The 22,203-nt window shown below is 42.1% G+C and overlaps 1 protein-coding gene across 1 annotated transcript in view; it reads right to left on the bottom strand.

Moving 5' to 3' along the window:
* PDZRN3 (PDZ domain containing ring finger 3) overlaps positions 1-22,203 on the bottom strand; it is a 131,187-nt gene that overhangs the window by 7,775 nt on the left and 101,209 nt on the right. The window contains exons 4-5 of the mRNA XM_054280882.1: positions 8,450-8,691; positions 5,290-5,377 (exon numbers count right to left, since the gene is read on the bottom strand). Coding sequence (XP_054136857.1) covers positions 5,290-5,377; positions 8,450-8,691 — 330 coding nt within the window. The remainder of the gene's footprint in view (positions 1-5,289; positions 5,378-8,449; positions 8,692-22,203) is intronic.

The raw sequence follows: 22,203 nt of genomic DNA, 5'->3' as shown, positions 1-22,203 counted from the left end.
AGAATGGAAGGAAAAGAGGGAGCAAGCTGTTATTTTCATTCTTACTTGCCACATGTTTTTACTAACAATGGGTGATTTTCCAACATAAGCCTATAATCATTAAAAATAAAGCAGAGGTTTATATCTAAATTTTACCATTGGAGATGTATATACTGGAAGGTAATAAATAATCTGGTGAATGAAATAATATATATTTTGAAATATATATTTTATATAAATATAAACACATATAAAATATTTATACACACATATATAAATATATTTATATTTTTACTATATATTTTGAAAGAAAAAGAGCTATCTGTTGTTTAAAAACACACAGAAATAAAGCAGCAAGAAAAGCTAGAGCAGAAAAAATTTATAGAGCAGGTATTTAGAACTTGAATTTTTATGAGTAATTAGTTGACAGACCTACTCCTGAGTACAATCCCTCTAGTCCTTGGTAGGAAGAGAGAAAGTGGATTTGATGCTACCCAAATATGATAATTTTATGAACTTAAACATAGGAACAGCTGCTTTCTGTGGGTCTTTGCATCAGTGAAGTTTTAATATAATCATAAAGGTTTGAAATATTTGAGAGATAAAAGTGTGCAATTCCAGTTGGAGTTGAAGAATCAACACCAGAGTCTTCAAAGCAAAGGTTATTTTCCATATTCAGAGGCAAGTCTGTGTAATGCAGAGATACATGAAAGGGGAAAACAGAAAACTGGCACCTGCAAGCACAGGTACTATGGCAGCCTGATTAATTGTACCAGGAATTAATTAAACAGAGGAAAATTAATGTGGGCCTGGAGGAGTTTGAAAGTGTGAGTCCCTGTGTCTGCAATGCCACAGGAGCTGCCATTTCTCAGAGTTTTGTCTCAGGGCTGCACTCCTGGGCAGTGCAAGGGGCACTCTGGGGTTATCCCACAGCTGCTCTGCAGGCACAGAAAGCAGCTGGCAGGCAGAGAGGGGGAATGCTGGCCTGGGTCAATGGGATAAATGTGAAAATTCCATCCATGACAGTTTTTACACTCGCAGATAATTCAAATCTGCTGCTTCAGATCAGGTGTAAAAGTGACATTTTGAGAGATGTTCAAAGGAGGATTTGGATGCTCTTTCAAAATAGTCTGTGCAAGAGAAGTGTCTGAAAGATTATTGGCTTCTCATCAAATGCGGAGCCAAGGAGGGCTCACAGAGCTGGTTGCTGAAATCCATCTGGCATTTACAGCAAGACAAGAAGAAATGAACATGCCCTGTGACATTATACCTGCAACCACTCATCATAATGAATTAGGAGCAAGTGATAATAGTAAATTAACCTCTATAAGCTCAGAAGATCCTTCATTTGCAGAGGATTATTGAATTATTGTACTGCTGATTTAGAATTATGGCCTGCCTGCAGATTTATAAAAATCAGAGTCCTTTCTCTAACAAGACAGAAATGAGCAGTAGAGATGTGAAATGACAGCAGTGGGTAAGAACAGTTCAGTCACTCAGAAAGCCTCACCCACAGCTTACATGGTAAGTGCTCTGTCCTTCTGCCTCTCCCTGTAAAATGTGGTGGATTTTTTTTATTTTCTGTGCTGACCTCTGCCATACCTGACCAGCAGGGTCCCCTTTTTGTGCTTCCTTTTGCTAGGTTTCACGAAGAAAACAAAGTTAGGGAAATAAATAAACATAAATAACTATTTCTTTTTATACTGCATAAGGCCCTCTTGCTGCTTTTTGGCAACTGACCCTACTAGAGCAGGAAGGAAAATCTTCTTCATGCTTTCCTGAACCTAAGAAAATAATCTTTATGTTTGTGTTTTCATATCAAAGTGGCTTTCAACACAGGTAAATGGAAAAGAATCCCCCCTTTTCCCTTTTCAAGGGAGAAAAGGCTATAAGCCAGATTTTCCTTCCAAAATCCTCTGCTCTAGAGAAGCAGGACTCTACCTGTGGGTTTCTGTGGCAGCCCAGCTCTGTGATGGGGATTCTCTGCCAGAGCACAGAGGCTGGAGCAGCTTTAATCCCCAGTGGTGCTGGGGAAGGCTGCAGGGAAGTGTTTCTCACCCTGATGAAAGGAGCTTTGGGATGGCTCAGTGAGATAACTTGGAGGATGCCAGGCTCTGTGCCAGGCAGATGGGCAGAGCTCCACGACTCAGACCTTTCTCACACAGCACGAGGTGCTGGGGCCAGGCCGAAAACCTCCAGAGAGCTGAGGCAGGACAAGTTCTCAGTGCTGCCTTGTGAGCCAGATGAAATGTTTTACCACTTCTGCGTTTGTTCCAAACAGAGAACACACAAATATTTGTGTTAGAAAGTACAGCTGTGAAGCTTTGCAAACCTTTCCATATTCAATCACTGCCTGAAGCAGGCCTGCTCAGGCTGCAGCTCTTTGTATTCCCTCCCAGACACAGCAATGCCTTGAGAAGCTCCTGATCTGTGCAGCTCCCTGCAGAGCACGAGTTTTCATAGAGAAGAAATATATTCACATAAAAGATGCTTTGAAACGCTTTGTAAACCAGGATGGAATAAAAATTGCAGAGTGCCTGTGATGGAGCCTCCCAGTTCTCATGTTCAGAGTCGCCTCTCACCCCCCTTGCAAACAGATTATTGGAGAAGTGAAAGAAAAGTTTCAAAAAGTACAGCAAAGGGGAAAGCTTGAAACCCTGGTACTCAGCTTTTACTCATGGTTTCCTAAAAGCAGTGGAGTATTAATTTCAGGTCTTGAAGCACTTATTTTGTGCCCAGTGTGTCCATCTTTGGCTGATCATGCTGGGAACACTGGGAGCTGTGCACTGGGTGGGCCAAAAGCTCTTTGAACGATTTTGGTGTCCTCCTTCAGTCTTGACAAGAATGCTTCATTCCTGTCCAAGACTGAGAGTATCAGAGGGAAATGTCTCAGCAGTAGCAAACATTTCATGTAATTTTCATCTGCAAGCTTCACTGACTTTCAGCTAACCATTCAGCTGAGTTCAGTTCTTTTCTTGGAAAGAAAGACCTACACACAAGTTGCATATTGGGGAGGGTGAAGACAGAAAGTGAAATGGGAGGGAACAGGCCCCTTTTTGATGTAGAATGTTCTCCTTTGTAATGTGAGAAAGTTCCATTGAGAGAGACCTGGCTTGGGCTGTGTCTGACAGCTGGACAGACTTGTTTGAATAAACATATTAATGCATAACACTGCTGGGGAATCCTGGAGTGACATTATTCTTCCTTTATGAGCCTGAAATGACTTCTAGCTGGGCCTCTGTGAAGAATGGATGTACTTTTAATTTATAATAAAATAGGAGTTCACGATTTAGTTCCTCTTTACTTGTGGCACAGAAACTTCAAAAGAAAAGAAATGGTATTTATTTGTTTTTGTAGCAGGGAATATATGGCAGTTACCTCTGAGTCATCAATTTTAAGATAAATGTTGAGATAAAACCGAGAATACAATTTTGGCACCTCAGCAATACTGCCAGCATAAATTCCTTCCTATGGATATTTACATTGGAGGTTGGTTGCGAACTTGGCTATTTCACCTTTTTTGTCTTGTTTGCTTGTTACAAATCACTAACCAGTCAGTTATAGACCATAAAAGTTTAGATGAGGAGCTTCTGATTTAAATTCAAAGCACATTTTATAGACACAGAAACCCAGAAGGCTGACTTGATGGCTTTCTTACTTTCGACATTCCTGCTGCAGTCAATGAAACAGTGCCTTTGTGGTCTTTTAAAACATATCTATCAAAAGGCAAACAAAAAAGCAACCAGCCAGTTGAGTCCCTGTTAGCACTTTGACCTTACCATTGATCACAGTCTTTACAATTTGAACAGGAATCTTTAGTGGTTTTTAAGAAATACTATTAGGCTACAGAGACTTTCCTAATGTTCATCTGCCTGTGTTACCGAGCTGATCACCTTTTGCCATCAAGTACTATATCAATGTCACAATTATTAATGTTGTGGTTTAAGGCATATTAAGGTTTGGCTACTGGAGTGAGTGTGTTTAAACTGTTTTCAGCTCAACTGGTTGACCTTCTAATAGAAGCACTAGAATTTATCCACAATATTAGATTTCCTAAAAAGTAGATTTTGGAAAGATAGTAGTAGAAAACACTGATTTGTTCTACATTTTCCTATGAGACTGAAATCTAGATTGTATTTGTTTTTATTTAAGAGAGAAAAAAAGGGCCTTGTTTGAAAAGTAAGGCCTTGAAGTCTGCTAAGTAGCATTTGTTTTACTGGCACTTTGATTTTATCCTGCCTTTGATTTACATCTGTATACAGACATGAATTGCTACCAGATCCGCAGAATTTGAGAACAGCTTGCAAACTTTTTATGGGGTTTTAGTCCTTGATCCTGCAAACACTTTTATAGAAGGAAACAACCTGGTGCTCATGGAATGGCTGAACTCTGCTCCCACTGAGGCTGTTGATAAATCTGCACTGGTTTCACCAGAGCTTCAGCACTGCTTGCTGTGACAAACAGGTGTTAGCAGGACCAGGATCTAAGAAATCAGAAGTGCAAGCCAGCTAAGGGTATAAAATATTCTCTTACTGACAGTCTTGGATGGATCAGCTGGCTCAGACATTGCTGGCTGTATTTAGAACTGTTGGGATACTTTGCTGCTATTTATTACAAATAATTAAAACCACTTCACTGGGTCAGTACTGCTAAAGTATCTTGCAGAACTCCATAATTTATGTGCTATACATTGAATGGTTGGGAGCAGGCTATTAAAATAAGGAACAAGAAAACTGAAGATGAACTTCTGATGGGATATGCAAGCACTAAAACCAAAAGTGGTTTTCAAAGATTTGTCAGGGAAAAGGGCTTGCATACCTTCATGACTGGTTCAACTTTTATTATCTGTAATTTCATATGTATACATATGTCACTTAAGTAATGAAAAAGGGAGGAACAGCTTAATAGAGTGGCAAATCTATCCTGGCCTTGTCTTGTAAACTTAACATACTTCAAAATTATATGATCAAGAACATCTGTTTCTCAGCCAGGAAATATTTAAGGGAAACTCACACATTTTTACTGTGGTTATGTGGAACAGGTCCTGCCACTCAGCAGAGCCCTTCAGATTTTCAGAAAACCTAAATCAGCACACTTAAACAGAATTTAATTAAAGGAATCAATGACTTCATTATTTATGTTAGCTGAAGATCATCAGTGCCTGGCTCACAGTTCAATGGGGTGATAAAGGTATCAGCAACCAGTGAACAATGTTATCACAAATATCTGCTTTGGAAAGTCTTTCCACTTTATGCAATTCAAAGACCTTGAGGTGCATATGGAAATGAAAGAGTTACTCAGATGAAGTACCTCTAATTCCAACTCATCCCGGTCCATTTCTTGATGAATTCCTCCCATGTAGTCATTGGGGTCGTAGTATTCATGCACGGATGGATGGCTGGAAAAAAAAAAAGGTATTTTTTAGGACAGCACTCAGGACTTTAGTGGAACTTGTTAATGCATTCCAAGCTTGTAGGGGAGATGATGGAGTGACCCCCACACCGAGGAGCTGCATGTGGTTAATTCTGTAAGCTACACCACTTACCCCAGTAAGTGTTTTAAATGAAAATTCCATGTATTGCAGGAGGACAGCCTGCTGCTTTTTACTGCTTGAGCTCTCCCACACTTACACTGCCTTTACTTTGGAAGTTGTGAGCAGTGTAATGCTCTTGTGATCACTGTTTTCTGTGCTGGATTGTTCTATCTGCAGTGAAAGTAAACTCCCTGTAATTCTCTGCTAACTAGATACACGTCTGAGGCTATTTATGTAACAGCATCTGCTAATTGGCCAGCATAGTCAAGTTGTTAGAGGCAGGCGAGATTAATCTGAATGGAATTGGGAGAAGTGAGAGGAAACACCAGGAAAAAATGATCTTGCTTTCACGTGCTGGGTGAGAGCACAGCCAGAGAGCTCAGTGTGGCCCTGGCATGGGAAGGGCACTGCTGACCCAGCAGCTGGGATTAATAATTAAGGAACAATATGGAGCTGATAGGGCTAAGGTGGAATAATGCAGGCACGTTGCAACCTAAATCACAGAATGATAAAATCATGGGACAGTTTGGGGTGGAAGGCAAATCTTTTCTTAAGGAAAATCTCATTCCGGCACTGCCATGGGGAGGGACACCTTCCACTAGACCAGGTTGCTCCAACCTCTCTTGGACACTTCCAGGGATGGAGCTGCCAAAACTTCTTTGGGCAACCTGTGCCAGGATCTCAGCACCCTCACAGGGAAGAGTTTTTTCCTAAATGATTCATCAGGAATGAATCTTTGCCATTTTCTAAGTACAACTGGTACTAAAAGCCCCTACTGCAGATGAAGCTGGGAGGTGCAGTGTCGAGGAACAATCATGTCCTCCCCACAGGCTCCAAGCCCTGCCGTTTGCTCACTGCAAGCTCAAAGCTCCAGCCTTTTGGCAAGTATTTCCACTAAACTGTGCTGCTGTGCTTGAATTTTGAGTGGGCTGGGAATAGGTGGCCGTGCTGGAATATCTCCTTTGAGTACCAGCAGAGAGAGGCATGAGAGGAACAGGCACTGCCATGGAATGGTCCTGGCTTGTCACAGACATCTTTTTATGAAAATCTTTTCCTTAAGATTTGTTTTCCTCCTGAGAAGCTGAGAAGCCTCAGGGACAAAATGTAAACAATGATTGTCTGCTGGTGTGGAATGCAACAGGTGCATCTGTGATTGGTCTCATGTGGTTGTTTCTAATTAATGGCCAATCACAGTCAGCTGGCTCAGACTCTCTGTCCGAGCCACAAACCTTTGGCATTCATTCCTTTCTATTCTATTCTTAGCCAGCCTTCTGAGAAACCTTTTCTTCTATTCTTTTAGTATAGTTTTAATGTAATATATATGATAAAATAACAAATCATCCTTCTGAAACATGGAGTCAGATCCTCGTCTCTACCCTCTGAAAACCCCTGTGAACACGGTCACACTGGCTCATGTGGGAAGGTCTCTGTGCTCTGAAAGTCACTCAGGGGCAGTGCAGGATCAGTGCCCGTTCATAGCCAGACCCCAATTCCCAGGAGGGCAGGCAGGGATGCCTGGGGAGGTGCCCTGGGAGGGTGGGTGCACACCAGCCCTGCTCTCACTGCGTGCAGCATCACCTCAAAACCTCAAAAACCAGGAATTGCTGCAGCTGGACCAGATCAGCCTCTCACACACAGCAACTGAGAGGGTCAGAATCCTTTCCATTCCCTGCTCCCTGTGGAGATGCATGGCAGGATGACAGGCAATCTGCAGGGGCTCCTTGGGGAGCTGTTTTCCTCTCCAACAGCATGTGAGGGCGGGGGGTGTGTGCGCCAGGAGATAATTGTCATTTGTATTTGTAAGTACAAAAGCATCAAATTACCATTAACAATAATTAAAATTTGATTCTAAAACATCCATGACAACACTGGTAAGTAATTTTAGTCCCAGAAAATAACTTATTCGAGTAACAGCGCTGCAGGGTTATAATAAAGTAATTAATACACTGGAACAGAATGCAGCAGCTCTTAGCATTACACAATTTATGGCAGCCATAAAAAATAAAGTTAAAACATAAGCAACCCAAAGAGGCAGTGAGAGGAATTACCAAATGCAATAACTTTATCCATCAAATGCCAGCAAAAAAAAAAATGAGCTTTATGAGGCCATGTTGTGACTCAGTGGCATTACTCATGTGAGTAATGTCCTGCTAATGTGTAGGAAAAATGAAAATGCTGTGAGTTATGGCTCAGTGGTGGATGAATCCTGGCTGCTTCTGGGAGAACTTGTTTACCAGAGAGTGAGGTGAGGTTGTGAACTCATAACACACCACTATGGAACACAAGTGTGGAAACCCAGAGCACTGGGAATATTTCTGTGTCTGCTCTGGGGTGCCCTGACCCCCAGGGAAACACTGATTTTGACCCTCATTCATGGAGAAAAAAGTTTCAAGATAAACTAGAACCCACAAAAGTGTGAAATAGATTATAGAGAACAGTGCAGGTGTGTCACTTGGTGAGAAATTGAGGTTTTGGGGTTTTTAGTGTGTTGTGGATGGAAGCAAGATTGAGGGCACAGGGTGTTGTCCTGGGTTTCTCCTTCATGCTTCTTCTTCCTTCTTCTCCATGGGTTTGGGCAGCATTTTGTAATTGGGCATAAAAGTCCCAATTGCAGCTCTGTGGGATCAGTTATTGGGTTAAAAGAGAAAATAATCCCGGTGTCAGTTCTTAATTGGATAGTTTAGTCTTAAAAGACCTTGTACCAAGAGATTGTTGGCCATTTTGTGCCTTCTAATGAAAAGCTGCCAAACTCACAGCAGTGAGACTGTTTTACTGATAAGAAATAATAAACACTTGAGTCCAAACATGAAATACCATCTCAAGTGCCTTCAATCCAGACCCAGAAAAACCAACGACTGGTACCTCAGTTTGATAATTAAGGAACAATATGGATTATTGCTCCACAAGGATTTCTGAGGCTCAGAGAGCATCACTTACTCTTCGGGCAGCAGGTAGGGGTCCAGGCCGGGGACGGGCGGGCTGGGCGAGCCCATCTTGCTGAGGGCCATGATGTGCTCGAAGGTGATGTCGGTCTGGGTGCCCACATCCACCAGCTGGGGCTCGTGGGCCTTGGCACGGGGGGCCCTCCTCAGCACCTGCACCACGATGGGCTCCTTGGCTGTCTTGAAGGCCTCCACGGCCTGCTCGTGGGTGGCTTTGGATAAATCCTTCCCATTGACCTGTGGGGAGAAACAGCAAAGCTGTCAGGGACACAGGCTCAGCTCCCAGCCATGCCAGTGAGGCCTCAAGGTTTAACTTTCATATTTTCCAGGTTCTGTACTGCATTGGAGCTCCGAATTTCATATAAAATGTCAGCAAGTTCTCCTCACAGTCAATCCCACAGAACAATCCTTTTCCTCTCCTCAGTCCCACAGAACAATCCTTTTCCAGCCCCAGAACCAAGGACACCACTGCAGCCTCAGCCCCAAAAATGCAAACAGGGAATGGAGGAGAGCAAACTGAGAGGGTGGGACTGCATCACCTGGAGCTGGAATTGGAAAATTACCCCAATATGGAAACGGACCAAAACTTATAGAAGTATAAAAACTCATGACACATCCTCCGTCTTGGGCAGAACCACGGTCAGGGTCTTGTAGTGCCCAAGCTGAATCCTTTGAAGGCCTTTAAATAAATCCCTACTTTATTCTTTTAACTCTGCCCTCTGTTCTAGGTCAGCCTCTTTAGGCATCACCAAGGTGTGAGCAGCCAATGCCCATCCCCACAATCTTGTGCATCTCTCATTTTCCCCTTTCACTACAGTAATTTTACAAATCCTCTGCTCTGCCTTTTATTTTGATAGATTTTACTGGGCTTGCTCTTTGAGGTGAAGTACAACCCAGCACCCCATTTGTTTCTTGCAGATTAGAAATCCCTCAGTCCTTGTTCAGACACAACAAGTTATTGATTGTCCTGGAGTTTTTCTGGTTTTGGTTTGCTTTTTAGACTCTTTGCCTTTTTGCTGAACAAAACCAAAACTACAAAACTATGTGTTTGTGTCTGATAAACAATTTTTCAGATGAAACATGATGGTAGTAGTCAGTCACTGCAATAAAAAACTCAATTTTAGAGAAGTGGATAGAAATAACAGGAGACATGCCAGGCCACAGAACTGGGGGCTGAGCAGAGAATTCACACACAGCAATAAATACTCACTATAATCCACATTTAGTCACATTAAAGTGGGGCATCTGAATGAGAACATTACTCAGCACAATAACTGAATTTAGCCCACACTTAACATATTGCCCAGGGCAAAAAGCTGCCTGATATAAAGAGGGTTAACTTGAGTGCAGAATAGATTGAAAAGGCCAAATTCCTGCTGAATTACCGTGTGCAAATAACACTTTTTCCTGCTGTCACCTTGGGTTTGCCTTAGGGAGGTGATGACACCGGATTTTTGTGAAGCCAGCTGAGAGGGGAAGGTGTTAGCATGACATTTACATCACACCAACACTCACACTGCACACCATTGCTCCCAGTAATGCACAGCGTGCAAAGTTTGGCCTGGTCAAATTAAATATCATTAACTCGCCCAATTGAGCAGATTACTTTAAAACAGTTTGTACAGCTGTAAAATTAGGTTCAGCCTAATGTTTTCTCTGGAAAAAGGAAATGCTGATTATGGTTTGAGTTTTATTATTTGCTGCAAATTAAACGTTGCACATTTTACTGTGTGCATCCTAATTTTTTTTTTTTTTGGTACAACAAAACACAACAAGCAATCAAAACAAAAGAATCTAAATTGCAGTGTATAATGTTTTTCAGAAATGTGCTCAGAATAACTCTTGAGCAGGAATTTATGAAGATCCTTTCTCTATCTTCATAGTAAAACCTGGTAAAATTCTGCAAAGGATTTCCAGTTCATTCCCAAATGCTGTCGTGAACCTGGATTACAGACAGTTTAGTACAGGCCTGCATTTTAATTTAGGTTCCTTAGGACACTTTTATTTCTGCAAATCCGTGGACTGGCATCCTCTTTGTGCTCTCCTATGCAATTGTTACATAAATAATCATAACTTCAAGGACAGCTTGATGTCATGCAGGGAACAGGCAGCAGTAGCTGCACTGTGCCATAAATTGTTACTACAGGAATTATGTCCAAGTAGTTTCCTGACTGTGTTGTCTGCAAGCTGATAATGCCACGAAAAAGAAAAGGTGCATAGCCAAGAAAAAGGAAATGGGACCAGATTTTAGAACTGGGGTTTATGAGGCAGCTAAATTTTAATCTAAACCCTATCCTGCTGCACACGGACCTTGTGTAGAAAAGGTTTGAGACTTTCTGGCATTGAGCTTCCAGTGGGTAAACTGATAACTCTACAATTGATCACTCTACAATTGATAACTCTACAGAACTGTATTTGATGTGTGTACAATTTTAAAGGATGGGTTTGACAGGATGGCAATGATTGCAGTGGAATGGAAGCATAAGTCACTGTTCTGCTGTTATCATGGGCTTCTTAACCCACCCCAAAGATATGGTTGGGGATTTTGTCTTTAAAAGTTAATATTTCTGTGAGCTGTGGCAGCACCCACAATTGTCAGGCAAACAATGCTCTGGACAGTAGCTGTCCACATGATGAATGGTTTTGGGGTCAGCCTGTGGATCCCTTACAGGAGGTGATTCCTAAAGCCCAGCTGAGTGGAATCCTTTCAGCCCTGCAGGTTCCTGCTCCGAGCAGCAGCCTTGGCCCCTGTGCTGATGCTGATCTATGACACATGGTTATCATTTCAACAAATGATGAAAGAACACACAGAGACACAAAAATACACTCAAAAGTGCTTTACAGCAGGGAATTACATTTCTGAATCTGGTTCCTAAAAAACCTGCAGCAAGTGCCATAATATGTGGTAAATACTGAGCAGTGAATAGTCTGTAATTACTTTTTTTAAAGCATTTCCCATCTCAGCACACCAATATCATTTTCCATTACAGGGAAATAAGGATGGCAGTGCTAAATATTTGGATAATAAAAAGCAGTAATTCCCCAGTCTGCTTATGCATAACAGAGATAAATTGCTTTTTAGTCTGGAAAAAGTAGCAGGTATTGGTATTTTATTTTTAGCAGCACACAAATGATGCATAAGAGAAATATATTGGGATGATCTCAATGGGTGTCTGTGTTGAGTCAGTACTTGTGGCTAATCCTGAGTCTAGCAAATAGGTGATAGTAACACTTAGTTTCTATATGGAAAATTTGTCACAATTGAGAAATAATTATTTCCCGTGGTTAAAAGCCAATAAATACATAATAAAATAAATAAATTAATAAATCTGTATGGATTTGCTTTGTTTTAAAAAAAAGGGCTTTATATTCCTAGACTTTATTCCTAATGCTGCTGAATTGTGCACAGCAATTTTTTTCCTTATAAACAGTTACATCTGAAATGACACAGAAAAAAATTAAAATCCATGCACATGAACGCTTCAGAAGTCTGCCAAAAACGACAAATATGTATAATTTCTGAGGAACATGCCATGTGACAGAGACAATGGGATCTTTCATGGCACAAAGGATGGATAAATTAACTTGTCTGGAAGGGTGAAATGCTTAGCTTTTGGACCTTCTTAGCATTGGAAATATACTGAATATGGAGCAAGCTGTAGATAAAATGCAGTGACTGGAGTGAAATGGAGCTGATTTGACTTGGGTGAAATTTGTGGTGCAGCCAGAGAGTGGATTTAGCCCCTGCAGGAGGCAGGACACAAATACTCTGTATTAACACCACACAGTGAATAAGGAAGGCAGGCTTGAACTGATTTTTTTTTAATAGAAGCTATGCAATGATTATAAAAGAAAATAGCATCTACAGTATTTTATTTTGTAGTATGTACTGCATATTCTTCTGCACTGAAATAGGCTGGAGAGAGGACCAAGAAATCTATAGAGGCAGCAAGAAATCTACAGATAAAGATGGCATAATCCTGTGTCTCCTGGAAGTTTTAATACTTGGAATGGAAATAAAAAAGTCACTTGAGCTTGATTTGATGCTCACTGGAGCCAGGGGTGTTTTGCTTTTGCAGTGCCCCAGCTCAGGCTCTGACAGAGAGGACATCAACAGCAAATCAAGAAGTTCTGAAGCTGAGAGTGCCACCAGCATTCCATGGTCAAACTGAGATAATGGAGGGGAAAATGCTGCCATGGTCAGTGAAGGTGGAAGTGATGTATATTTGTGATTGAGAAAAAGAGAGATGATGCCCAAAGGCAGAACAGGGGAAGCCATGGCACAAATCCAAATGGGTGACCCAGCAAACAAAGAAAAGGAAACAATGTCTTAAACTCTCATTTTGATCATGGAGCTCTCATTAATTCCTCTACCCAAGAAGTAAATGGTCAGAAAAATAAACAGGAATTAACGAAAAGAGGAATGAAAAAAATCTAATATGCTGTATCTGGCCCCAAATGGAAGCAGCAGAACTCCACCGAGGAGCCCTAAACATCAGGTGGAATCACTGAGGAACATCCCATGACAGCTTAGGAGATGTGAGTACAGCAAATATGTGGGTGTAGCTGGAGATCAGACTCCTCAGAGCCATGAAAAAGGTTGGAGTGCTACCTTGGAGATAAAAGGGTAAAATCAGGCAGTAGGATCTTGGGGGGTGTAGGGTTGGTGGGACCCAAGTGTCTTCCTGAGTCTGCTTTCAAATCTCTCTCTGTTGGTAGCTACATATTAAGTAGAAAAAACCAAATAAATCAGTGATGATTTGTGAGCAGTGATGTTCTCAACAAGGAGAAAAGAAAAAAAAAACAACAGGAAAACCCTCATATCTTTTTAGGCTTGTGAAGGATTTGCTCTACCTCACTAGGAGATGGCTTTCCATGCAATTTTCCAGTGCTGTGAGTGTGTAAGGGGTTGGATCTACATTGGCTTCTCTCTGCTGGAGCTGTGCAAGGCATTTGGCATCCCCCCTGTTGAAATCTCCTCCTTCTATTAACTCCAGATACGTTGCAGTGAAATACCTTTTACAAGGACAGTTTTTCTCACGTTTTTATATTTATAGATGTGCTTTTAGTTCAACAATGGTTCTGCTGAGAGGTTCCTGAGCCAATGCCACTGTTCAGATGCTAATTTCCTGAGGTCAGCATTGGCACAGCCCTGCAGCCTTCCCACTGTGAGGACAGGGCTGCACCTCCTGTGCAAGGCAAAGGGAATCTGAGCCAAGGCTGGGATGGCAGAATTGTTCTCTGTTACTAGAAAACACATCCTCATTTTTGCCTGAGGTATGAGGCAGGATAGCACACGGCTGTGCTGTTACATAAATGTCATTTTATCAATAGCTGCTGTTTAATTATTGAGCAAGGGAAGTGATTTACATGCTTTGTTTCCCTGGGTGGGAAGAGAAGGTTAATTAATTGCCACTTTGAAACAGACATAAATTAGAGGCCTTCAGGTACATCAAAATGTGTCACTTGTTAACAAGTGGACAAAACTTCCTCCTGGTTGCCCCCAATTCTGATTTTCTCTTCCTTCTGACACAGAACTTATGGAAAGCCCAGCAGTGATGGCTTCTGTTCTCCTGTGAGAGCAGAATTAACACACAGAATTAACACGCTGAATTAACACATCTCTGCACAAGGATGTTCCTGGAGCTCATTCCAGTTTCCCACAGGGGCAGGGGCACACACAGGAGCCCTGGGAAGGGACATTGGGACAGGAAAGGGCTCCAGGAGAGAAAGTGGGGAGGGTGCTCAGGGCATGGAGGAGTTCAGCCCTCAACCATGAACAAACATAATTTACAACAGCACAGATGAAATGACTTCAGGCACTGGTGGAAGAAGTTACTGAAAGGTTGGGAAAGCCACTAAATCCCCATGCAGAACAGTTTCGTTATAATGATATATATATTCTATATATTCTATTCTATTCTATTTTATTATTATAGTATATTATAGTATAGTATATTATAGTATATTATGGTATATAATAGCATTATAATATATATTATATATTATAATAATATATGTATATTATTATAATATATATTATTTCATTTTGCATTTTATTTTTGCACCAATAGTGTGTGACATTGTTTTCTGGATGTCGGGAGCACACAGCAGAAACCATGAGTTTCAGTAAATTATTTTTTCCCACTAATTTAAGCTGATTTCTGTGGGTGTAACGCCATGCATGATAAACATTTGTATGCATTGTACAGCTTGTTGGCTCTTCTGTGCTTCACAAATGTCACAGAGAAAAAAAAACTTTTTTGCCTAAGAATGAGTAAGCAGCTTTTCTTTGTAGAAATTCATGCAAATCCATGGGAAGTGCACTATAAAAATGCTAGTTCTGTTAGACTACAGATGCCTGTGCTCCATTTAAAATGCTCTTTATGGTCTGATTCACTCCTTTAGCAAGTTCTTAAGGAGTCTGCATACTAAGAAAAAGCAGCACAACTTTAAAGATTTTTATAGAAGCAAGAGCAGCAAAAAGCCTATTTTATAAACCTCCTTTTCCTCAGGAACTGGAGAAAAAAGGTTCAAAATACAGGTTAATTCTTCTTGCAGATCCATCTAATCCCTCTTTTATTTCCCTCATATGTACAGTCTCCCTCCTTTTGAAAACCCCAGAATTATATTGTTCAGTAATAGACTGTTTCCATGTGTGTGCATTTCCCTTCTGCCTTGCGAGCCATCCATGACAAAACAGTTCAGACCAAGGAAAAATTCTTTTCCTTGAGAGCACAGAATACATTTGTCCTCCAAACTGTTAACTTGCAAATGGAAAATCTTGGGAAAAAGAGCCTGGAAATAAAGGAATTTTAATTTTGTTCGTAATTAGCACACTTAGGTATTACCAAGGCAGTGCCAGGAGTGTCTGGAGCACACTAAGATGCTCTTGGTTGGGTTCTCAGGCTCTGCTCCAGCGGATCACTACTCAAAATAAAACCACAGGGGATTTTATAATTTTCTTCAATGAAAACACAGAGCAGTGCTGGGGCTTCTGAGACTTGGATTTCACTAGGAGCAAAGTTTACTTGGAGCTCTTTTTCGTCTTAAATATGCATTAATCGTGTTGAATGACTTTATATCAGGACAGAAATGCTTTTCCTTATTTTTTCAAGTGATCTTTTGTGTGTGTTTTCGTGGCTTAGTAACCCAGGTCCACCTAGAACACAGCCAAAGTTTACAGACCTCCCCTTTGAATGCCTCTCTCTGCCATTTCTGCAGCCTGCCCTAGAGGGGGCCAATCAATGGCATCTCTGAGTGAGCTACAAATGAGCCATAAATAACCATGAATTACTAATGACTGGATTCAGCAAGTGTAATTACCCATCCTCTGCTTTGTCCACCTCCAGCCCTGCACCTCCAGCGTGGCTCCCTGGGAAATGCTCCTGCCCTTCCCACATGTGCTTTTCCCAAGGGGCAAAACCCATGTCTGTGTGTTCATCTAGTACAGCAAATTAAAGATTTTAATCAATGACAGATTTTAAAAAGCTGTGTATTCTATATTTATGTTTAAAATAACACACGATGAGAGTGAAGAGCATGAAAAAGTTCATGCTCTTTGAAGGTGCAATGTTATGTGGATTCAAGCTGAATTTGAGCAGCATAAGAACCAATTCTTGTCCTGAATCAGACCAAAAGCCCCTGTAGAGCAGCACCTTTCTCCCACAGAAATGGTCAAAGACTAAGATTTGGAGGGAGCTTTCCCCTGATGTGGTCTTCCAGCACTCAGAGTCTGGTAAGGCAATATTTAACACATACCTCAATTAATCAGAGTAGTACAACTTTCTGTGTACAGCCCAGCACTTCAAACAACACTGACATCATTTTAGCAGCATATCAGACTGTGCAAGCACACAGCACAGGCAGGGCTGCCTCTGGAGACCTGCTCAGGGCAAACAGACAAAGGGATCTCTACAGGAGATGAAACACAGAACAAGTGAGTGATCAGCCTGAGGTCACAGGGGGGCACAGCACAACTCACACCTCCCATCCCAGCACTGTGTTTAGGATCATTCTGATTCCCAGCACCCCGTCTTCATTGTTTGTAGCTTTTAAATCCATCTTCCCACTCTCTTCCACAAATGTGATGCAGGACAGGGGAAGAGCAGCTCTGAAGATCACCTGTGTTGAGGAGGGTTATTGAAGCTGGTTCTAATAAAAGATGGAAAGAACACGTGGTGCTGCCCTGTGGGAGCCCAGTGACAGATCCCAGAGGGTTTCTCAGCCCTGCTGCTTCAGGAGCTTTGTCACATTGGGCCTTCCACAGGCAGAGCTGAAGAACACAAACCTCAGAGGGGAGTCCCACCACCTCGTCCCTCCGAGCTGCTATGGCCATGAGTTCTCAGTGAGACATTGACAAAAACACCTTCATTTTCCTTTGCTTCTGCCTAAAACTGATGGCAATTACACAGATTTATCGGGTCAGACACAAGGGCTTCTGCTGAGCTCTGAAGCACTTCAGCCAAACTGAAAAGTTCTTATCAGCTGTGATCTCCCAACATATGAATGACTGCTTTCTCCAAAATGAACTTCAGTTTTCACTTTGGAAGAATGTACAGACTATTGGTTTGAAGTTGCAAAAACCCCTCTTTGTGCTGCATTTCTGTTTGTAGTTTTTGTTATCATGAGGGATAATTTTGATATATCAGTGCCCAGTGGACAGCATGTCCACAGTTCCTATGCAGTGGACAGCATGTCCAATCACCTCTGTGTCCCTACCCAGGATCATCCCTGGATGGACACAAGGAAGAAAACAGTGCCCTGATTCTGACCATTTGAGTTTTGGATGGTGGCATCTGGCTTTTTGCCTGAAGATATTCCATTTTAATAGGTTTTTCTTCAGTTGTCACTGCTTAAATTAGTGAATATTGTAATATTTAATGTTATGTATATTTGATATTATTTATTCTGCCCCTCTCCTGTCAAATCCCTGACTTGTGCCCAAGTTCCAGTTGGATCTGCTTCCCTTCACCCATCAAATCTCTGCAAGGACCAATCCAGTGTTCACGTAACTGCAGAGCTGTCCTGTCCCAGTGAAAATGAAGCCTAACCTTTTTCTTCCATTATTAATGAACACAACAAAACACATTTATTGAATCTGCACTTTTTCATTACTCCATATGTTTCCTTTTTTCCCAGCCCGTGTCTGACAGGTGACAGTAGAGCACAGAGTGATTGTCCCTGGTGCCTCCTCCCTTGTGGCTTCTGCCACCTGCTTTGTAGCATTAAACAGATGTTTAAGTGTAAAGCATCACAAAACTCACCCCTCAATCATTCATCATTAAAAAAAATCCCAATAAATTCATGCTATGGCTGAGCATTTTATCTGCCCATTGTAAAGATGAAAGGCATTGTAGATTTTAGGAAGATTATGTAGCACCAAGGCATTTAACGTGCAAAGTAGGTCAAATTAGGCATTTATATCACAGGTGACCATTAGGAATTTGTTTATTTCACATCAGATCTTGTTTATGTTCCTTTAATGGCCAAAATATCCCTTTAAACTTCCCAATAAAGAATATCTTCCAGAGAAATCCTAACAGAGGCACTGCATTATTCATCATCAAGTGAAGAGGAAAATTTCAATTGCCAGTTTCTGGTAAATGTCTAATTAGGAAAGGGGACTTGTGAGCCACAGACAGGCGCCACGATCATTAAAGGGCAGTTTTCTGAAGATTATGAGTCTCCAGTCTGTCAAGCAGAGTTTTTCTACAGCTGAACTAATTCTGCAGCAGAAAACCCCGTCTAGAACAAAGCCCTTGGAATTAACATCTTGTTTAAGCAAACACATGACTACTTTGAAGTAAGTGTGATAGGTTCACAACTGTTATTGAGGTCGAGTTTAATGGCAGTGAAGTGACATAATCGAACTTCAGTGCTAGTTTTAATTTCAGCTGCAGCACGGGCTGCACATACAGAGCACTTGAAGCCATACACTGTATTCCAAGTAGAGCAGCTCCCTATAATTGGCACCACCACTTTGGTCTTAACATGGAAAACTACTGAAATGTAGAGCAACTAATTCTCTGGCTGCCCAATTAAATTCGAGGGTGTGAAAAGCATATGTACAGAGGCAATTATTTCTGTTTTCCAAATCTTACAGTTTTGATTAGGTGGGGTTTTTTTTTGAGCTGAATGTTTATCTTGGCAAGCTTCACTTTGGCCCTGCTTTAGGATAACATCATTGCTCAGTAGGTTTAAGTCTAGTTAGTCTGTTTCCTTGAATTAGGCTTTCTTACTGATTGATTCCTTTGGTCTCGTTTTCTCAAGTCTGAACGTGCAAATGGAATTCTGATGGCAAGGGGGCCTGCACTGGTGATTAGCTCAGTGCAGCAGGTTTGTGTGGGAGTTCTGCTGGGGAACAGTGCCCTGCAAGCTGTGCCACTGCAAGCTGCCAATGGAGAACAGTGTTGGCTTGTTCCTCGTCACTGCTGACCTCTCATTACCACATAATTTGTGCCTGACCTTGGTGCTTATATAACCTTGGCCACAGAGCACCTCAGTCTGCTTGAAAGCACAAACCCAGCTTGCCCAGTAGTGTTTTTTTCCCAACACTGTCATTTTTCCATGTCTCAGGGACCTGCCAGGCTGGGGGCATGTGAGTGAGGCTTTCAAGCTCCCGACACGCCGCAGGATCATGGCAACAACTGTTTATTTATATATGAACTTTAGTATTTGTGAGGGAGCCAGCTCAACAACCACGGAGCAGAATCTTCTGACCTCAGCTCAGCTGAGCCAAGGGCAGTGGCAACATGAGCTCAATTCCTGCCAGCCTGTCCCCAGCCTGGAGGGACAGTCTGCAGGAAGGGGCTCTGTGCTCACCTGTCTCAGGGTTCCTGCAGGAAGGGGCTCTGTGCTCACCTGTCTCAGGGTTCCTGCAGGAAGGGGCTGGCTCTCTGCTCACCTGTCTCAGGGTTCCTGCAGGAAGGGGCTCTGTGCTCACCTGTCTCAGGGTTCCTGCAGGAAGGGGCTGGCTCTCTGCTCACCTGTCTCAGGGTTCCTCAGCTGCAGGTGCCACTTTGGATGGGCTGTTCTTCCCACTGGGTGAAGTCCATCATCCTAAATCCCAGGGAACAGTTCTGGGCACTGCACGTGTGAATTTAGAGTCATCTGTGATTTAAAATTCTATGTTGACGTGCATGGAGATTCTTCCAGTGGAGGTGTCCCTGCCCATGGCAGTGGGGCTGGAATTACAGGGTCTTTAAGGTCCCTTCCAATCCAAACCATTCTGTGATGCTGGGAGGATTCTGTAAAACACTGTGTCCATTTAGGAAATTATTTCACTGTGTTTTTACCTCCCATATTGTGGGCAGTGTGTGCTTAGTGTGAAAAAGGTACTGAGAAAGTTCCTTAAATTGCAGGCTTAAACTTTTTAAACTCTGTTTTGCACTCTCAAAAGCTCTATCTCAGATGATTCATTCTTCTGTAAGTTTCCTCCAATGGAGTTTACTTTTGGGTCCCTCAGGAATTTTCACACAAGGAGAAAAGCCCTGATTTCTGTTATTGTTTATGTAGGAGCTGATGGCATTGAAAAAAAGCACATCAGAAACCTGGTGTTAGAAAACCAGAAAATTGGGAGGGTGTTTTTCTTCCCCCTTCTCCTTCCATTTTCACAACTTTTAGTAACTTCTGAAGAAGATTTCCAATTTAACCAGACACCCAAAAACCTAATAGTGTATATTACTTCATTTAATATGCTTTATTCAGTTGGGAAGTAAACCCTGGGGCACATCTAAGGTAGGATTTGCACCCCACTGCTGCCACACTCATCAGTGGTGACACTGCTCTGCCACAGCCCCCTTTGTATTTGCAGCACAAACCATTGATATGCACAGCTACAACAGTCTCTAATGACGAGGTGTCTTAATTTGGTTTTTATGATGTGATTAAAGGTACAATAAGGTAAGTGCTCAACAAGAGGGAAGACCATTGTTCTGCATCATTAAGCTCACAGCGGCCCAAAAAGAAATTGTAGGCAATGTGCCAAAGCCCTTAATGAAGAGGATCTCTTTGAATTATCTATGGATGAGGAAGGGATAAAGCCTGAGCTCTGGTATATTTGATCCTCTTTGTGCTCACTGTTAGAGGACTTACAGAGCCAGCCGTACCGGACCTTCTGGAATTGTAATTTATGGAAGCATTAATTTCCCAGCCACACTAAAGCTCTTGGCCTAATAGGGAAAGTGCAGTTATGTGCTATTATTAATTCCTTCAAGTGTCTCCTGAATTCCTATGTCTTGGAGTCATGAACTTTTAAAAAATAAGGCTAAGGAGATTTATTTGTAAGGATGCACAATATTCCCTAAAATCAAGTTATGCAAATTTTGTCTAACTCAGATTTCTTAAAATAGCAATGCCTTCTTATCACATGATATTAGGGTTACATGGATGACACAAAAAACCACTGTAAGAGACTTTTTCTACTGTTGGCAGATTTTGAAACTTTTATCTTCTATATTCTGTAATTTTAAATGGCAGTGATCCTTCATCTCCCTCACCATTAAATTTTAAGTGTTTGCTCTTGTGTGTAGGTTACATGAGGACGTATTTTTATAGTTGTAGTGGCATATAATTATCTGGATGTGCTCCATAAGCTATAGAATTCCCTCCCTCCTGTCTTGCGAAATAGAGAAATCAAAGTAGACCCCTGTGAAAATAATTTTGCAGTTATTTATATTCTAGAATAATCAGGGATTATAGTTTTAAATAATTCAGGTTTTGCTGTGCTAGAAACCCCAGTTTTACAGGATTACATGCACCTTTCACTGCTGTGGAAACTGAGGGTATTCTAACAGTGTTTCCCAAAGGAATTCCATACTTCATGAGGAGCCCTGGGCTCTCACACAGGCTGCAGTACTTTGGTTTTGGGATTCTGTCAATATGCAAACTCCTGCCAGGGATCTGCACCTGCAGCCAGCCCTGGATAGTTCAGTCATCTCAGATATCAGCAGGAACTGTTCCTGGGACTGATTTCAGGACGTGCATTTAAAGAATGCTGTCCTGCATCTGTCGGGAGATGTCAGTAAGTTTCAGAGGTTCTCGGCCACCTTCCCTTCACAACAAGAATTGAGCAAGCCCTGAGCAATCACAGCGTTCTGATCGGGTGCTGTCTGTCTGTCCTGGCTGTTGCACTCCTGAATGTGACTCACTGACAGTCCCCAAACACAGACTGCACAAAAACTTGCCAGGATAAGGAATTACTCCCCCAGCCAGTGCTGTATGTGAGCAGAGCATTCACACAGACCATACCTGGCCCCAGGTGTGCTGCTGCAGGCAGCACTGCTTCTCAGTCCAGAACACTGGCCGAAAAATCTGATTCCCTCCCTGCAAAATTCCTGCCCCCATCACATGCACAGCAGCTTAGCAAGTGGAAGTGTACTGGTATAAATAGAAATGACAGTCAACATGTCTTTCTATTTGCTCCCGCAGGTTTTTTTTATTCCGCAAAGCGTCAGCGTCCTTTGGGTGAGCGAGCGAGAATTAGATCACAACTACGTGGTTAAAATTTAATCACTTCCCCACTAGCATAGCACACAGAGCACATCTTTTATTCACTCTGTTGTCAGTGCCATCAGGGTCGGGGATCAGCTGCAGGTGGGAAGGCAGCAGGACACGGGATTGCTGAGCAATTCCCTCTGCCGGCAGCTCGGAGCAGCGCTGGGAACGGCACCCAGCACTGGTCACTTCTCCCAAACCACCTCAGGAACGGCAAAGTACAGCTCAAAGGGTCTGGGTAGTGTCTGTCCA

Source organism: Melozone crissalis, unplaced genomic scaffold (assembly GCF_028551555.1).
Source record: "Melozone crissalis strain CALT ecotype California unplaced genomic scaffold, PUWL_Pcris_2 ptg000029l_1, whole genome shotgun sequence".
Classification (NCBI taxonomy): domain Eukaryota; kingdom Metazoa; phylum Chordata; class Aves; order Passeriformes; family Passerellidae; genus Melozone; species Melozone crissalis.
Note: the sequence above shows the minus strand (reverse complement) of the source record. Positions and strands in the feature narration are given on the sequence as shown.